This window comes from Pelophylax lessonae (assembly GCF_965119305.1).
Source record: "Pelophylax lessonae genome assembly, chromosome: 7".
NCBI lineage: Eukaryota > Metazoa > Chordata > Amphibia > Anura > Ranidae > Pelophylax > Pelophylax lessonae.
The window spans coordinates 87,609,452-87,613,387 of NC_138774.1; the positions used below are offsets into that span (position 1 = coordinate 87,609,452).

A 3,936-nucleotide genomic window follows, 5' to 3' on the forward strand; every position below is an offset into this window, starting at 1 on the left:
CCCAATTACTATTGTTTGTACCCCTAAAAGGCTAGATGAGGAGTAGGGGGAGTATGGAACAGGCAGCACCCTCAAACCTTCAGTATGAGATTGTGTTCACTGTACCCCACAAAGATTGAGTTCACTGCACCCCACAATGATTGTGTTCACTGCACCCCACAAAGATTGTGTTCACTGCACCTCACAAAGATTGTGTTCACTGTACCCCCCAAAGATTGTGTTCACTGCACCCCACAAAGATTCTGTTCACTGTACCCCACAAAGATTGTGTTCACTGCACCCCAAAAAGATTGTGTTCACTGCACCCCAAAAAGGATGTTGTTCACTGCACCCCAAAAAGGATGTTGTTCACTCCACCCCAAAAAGATTGTGTTCACTGCACCCCACAAAGATTGTGTTCACTGCACCCCAAAAAGATTGTGTTCACTGCACCCCAAAAATGATTTTGTTCACTGCACCCCAAAAAGGATTTTGTTCACTGCACCCCAAAAAGGATGTTGTTCACTCCACCCCAAAAAGATTGTGTTCACTGCACCCCAAAAAGATTGTGTTCACTGCACCCCACAAAGGATTTTGTTCACTGCACCCCAAAAAGATTGTGTTCACTGCACCCCAAAAAGGATGTTGTTCACTGCACCCCAAAAAGGATTTTGTTCACTGCACCCCAAAAAGATTGTGTTCACTGCACCCCACAAAGGATTTTGTTCACTGCACCCCACAAAGATTGTGTTCACTGCACACCAAAAAGGATTGTGTTCACTGCACCCCAAAAAGATTTTGTTCACTGCACCCCAAAAAGATTGTGTTCACTGCAGCCCAAAAAGATTGTGTTCACTGCAGCCCAAAAAGATTGTGTTCACTGCAGCCCAAAAAGATTGTGTTCACTGCAGCCCAAAAAGATTGTGTTCACTGCAGCCCAAAAAGATTGTGTTCACTGCAGCTCACACACAGAAAAATGGATGTGGATCACTGACACCTGCCTATCTCCAATCCCACACCACACAGCAATATCGATTGTAGTTTGTAGAACACAGTTTCCCTAAAATTCAGCAGACTCTGTCCCTAACAGGATTGAGAAGAGATCGTAGATCAGGATTGAGTGCAGATTCACCCCACCCCCCACACAGCAATATCGATTGTAGTTTGTAGAACACAGTTTCCCTAAAATTCAGCAGACTCTGTCCCTAACAGGATTGAGAAGAGATCGTAGATCAGGATTGAGTGCAGATTCACCCCACCCCCCACACAGCAATATCGATTGTAGTTTGTAGAACACAGTTTCCCTAAAATTCAGCAGACTCTGTCCCTAACAGGATTGAGAAGAGATCGTAGATCAGGATTGAGTGCAGATTCACCCCACCCCCCACACAGCAATATCGATTGTAGTTTGTAGAAGACACTGACCCTATATAATTCAGCAGACTCTATCCCTAAAATGCCTACAACTCGCCCTGCCTAAACACTCCGACCTGTCCCTCAATTCTATCCGGACACAAATGGTTTTTTCCTGCCTATCTTTCCCTAATCAGCAGCCAGCACGTTGATGTGTGCTCTGTCCCTGAATCTAAGCAGCATAATGACGCCGCTGCGGCTGCCTCGAACTTATAAAGACTTGGTCACATGCTTCAGACGGCCAATCACAGCTACTGAGACATTTGCAGGCATGGCTGGGATGGCTTAAGGCACACCAGTTAAACGATTGTTGATTGGCTGTTGAAAGCCCGCCATGAAAAGAGCGCCAAAGCATGCAAAACCCGGAAATAAAACGACCGAACACGGATTTTTACCCGAACATACAGTAAAGTGTCCGTGTCCGTGTTCGGGTACAAAAAATCCAATTATTCGGTACGAACACGAATAATACAGTCCGTGTTCGCTCAACACTAATTATGAATATATAATATAGAAAAAACAAATGTCACAGGTTTTTAAAGAACATATACACCATTCACATATATTTCTGCCCCTGATGGTGCTTATAGTCTAATGTCTAATGTCCCTTTCATAGTCAACCAGACTTCCACCAACTCAAGACCAAGGACCAGTATGATTTTAGAAAATAGGAGCATCTAAAGAAAAACCATGCAAATAAGAGGAGAATACACAAAATCCATTTAGGCTCTGATATGATGGCAGCTGAAGCCTTTTTAGTGCTGGTGGGTAGGAGTGTAAAATAGAGATGCAGTAATCAATGTATGCAAGTAAGAACTTGCAGCAAACTATCCTATGTTGACATTGCTACCCAAGCATCCCCCTTAGGATAATACCTAAAAAGCCAGCGTTTATGATCTGTAATGTATAATAAATGTAAAATGTACAATTACCAATATGATTCATTTGGTTTTTTTTCCTGTGATGTGATTAGGTGTTAGAACATAAATTAAATAGTGAACACAAGTTAAACTTACTGTATCTACTAACATGTACTTTTGTAAGTGAACAGCCTCTTTTTCTTTTGTAAATCATCCCCCAATGTAAAAACTGAAATCTTATTTTTGAACTTCCTTTGTACAGTTTTGGGTATTGAACCCAGTTTTGCAATGCTTTAACTAACTGAACATTCACTTTGAAAAGTGAAAATTCTGCCTGCCAGAATTTTCATTGTGATGAACTAAAAGAAGACACACTAAACCCAGCTTTAAGAAATCAATCTCCATCTCCGCTTTATTGCATCCTTCACATCTTTATTTTTCAAGCTGTAGATCAATGGGTTGAGCAGAGGGACAGCTGCTGTGTTAAGCAAAGAGTAATGTTTACTGGAGACATCCCCACGTAATGGTCTAATATATTGACAGAAAACAGATGCATATAGAAGAATGACGACAGTGAGGTGGGAAGAACAAGTGTAGAAGGTTTTCTGTCTTCCTGTAGATGAAGAAATCTTCAGAGAGGTGTAGACAATGAAAACATAAGGGATACAAGTGAACAAGAAAGGGAATGTAAACAGGAAGACTGCATTTACAAATATCACTAATTCCAGAGAAAAATCTGGGTTGCAGGGAAGTCTCACCAGTGTAATGGTATCACAGAAGAAATGGTTTATTGTTTTGGATTCAAAGCAAGATATGTATGAAAGTTGGACAAGTAGAGGAAGTACTTCCAAAAACCCAGTGACCCAACAGAATGCAGCCAGCAGAACACAGGTATTGCGACCCATGATCATGTTATATTGCAGTGGTCTACAGATAGCCACATAGCGATCATAACTCATTGCTGTCAATATCAGAAGCTCATCACAGGCTAAAGATGCAAAGACAAACATTTGACTCATACAGGCTGGGAAAGAGATGGTCTTATCTCCTGTAACAAAATTAGCAAGGACCCGATGAAGTGTAACACCGCTATAAGAGATATCTAAGAAGGCCAAGTTACAAAGAAAGAAGTACATGGGAGTGTGGAGATAATGATCTATGCATGCAAGTACAAAAATAGTCATGTTACCTCCCAGTATGATGAGATAGGTGAGCAGGATCAGAAGGAATATTGGAAACTGTAAGTTTGGGTTATCTGAAATTCCAGTCAAAATGAAATAAAATGCCTTTGTCTTATTTGTAAAACTCATATTTATTCAAAAGACGTTTTTAAATAACTCTAAGTGATGTATTTTAATGTATAATGTGTGGTTTTCTGTTGACTGTGACCATGAAAATATTACTTCTGAGAAAAACCTCTTTATAAAAAAATATCACATTATTTGTCGGACAAAAGTCTCTAAAAAACTACATTTGATGCCTTCATTGTTGTTGCTCTTCTGGTGATGTCCTGCCTTTCAGCCCAATACTATTAAAGCGATTATTGGTTTTGTGAAGATAAATCATATCTCGAAAGCCAGTAAAATAAATCAAATGTTTTGTTATGTAAAAGAGAACATATATAATTGAGCAGCTAATAAGCCTGATTTTTGTTGTCCTACATTTGTAATATTAAAGAAAAGAA

The 3,936-nt window shown here is 40.1% G+C and overlaps 1 protein-coding gene across 1 annotated transcript; it reads right to left on the minus strand.

The window, feature by feature from the left end:
• Positions 1 to 2,638: 2,638 nt before the first annotated feature.
• On the minus strand, positions 2,639 to 3,562 carry LOC309559786 (olfactory receptor 6C3-like; the record flags this gene model as incomplete). Its single annotated transcript, XM_082263220.1, has 1 exon — positions 2,639 to 3,562. The coding sequence occupies one exon, from the start codon at positions 3,560 to 3,562 to the stop codon at positions 2,639 to 2,641; it is 924 nt and encodes a 307-aa protein (XP_082119346.1).
• Positions 3,563 to 3,936: the final 374 nt, after the last annotated feature.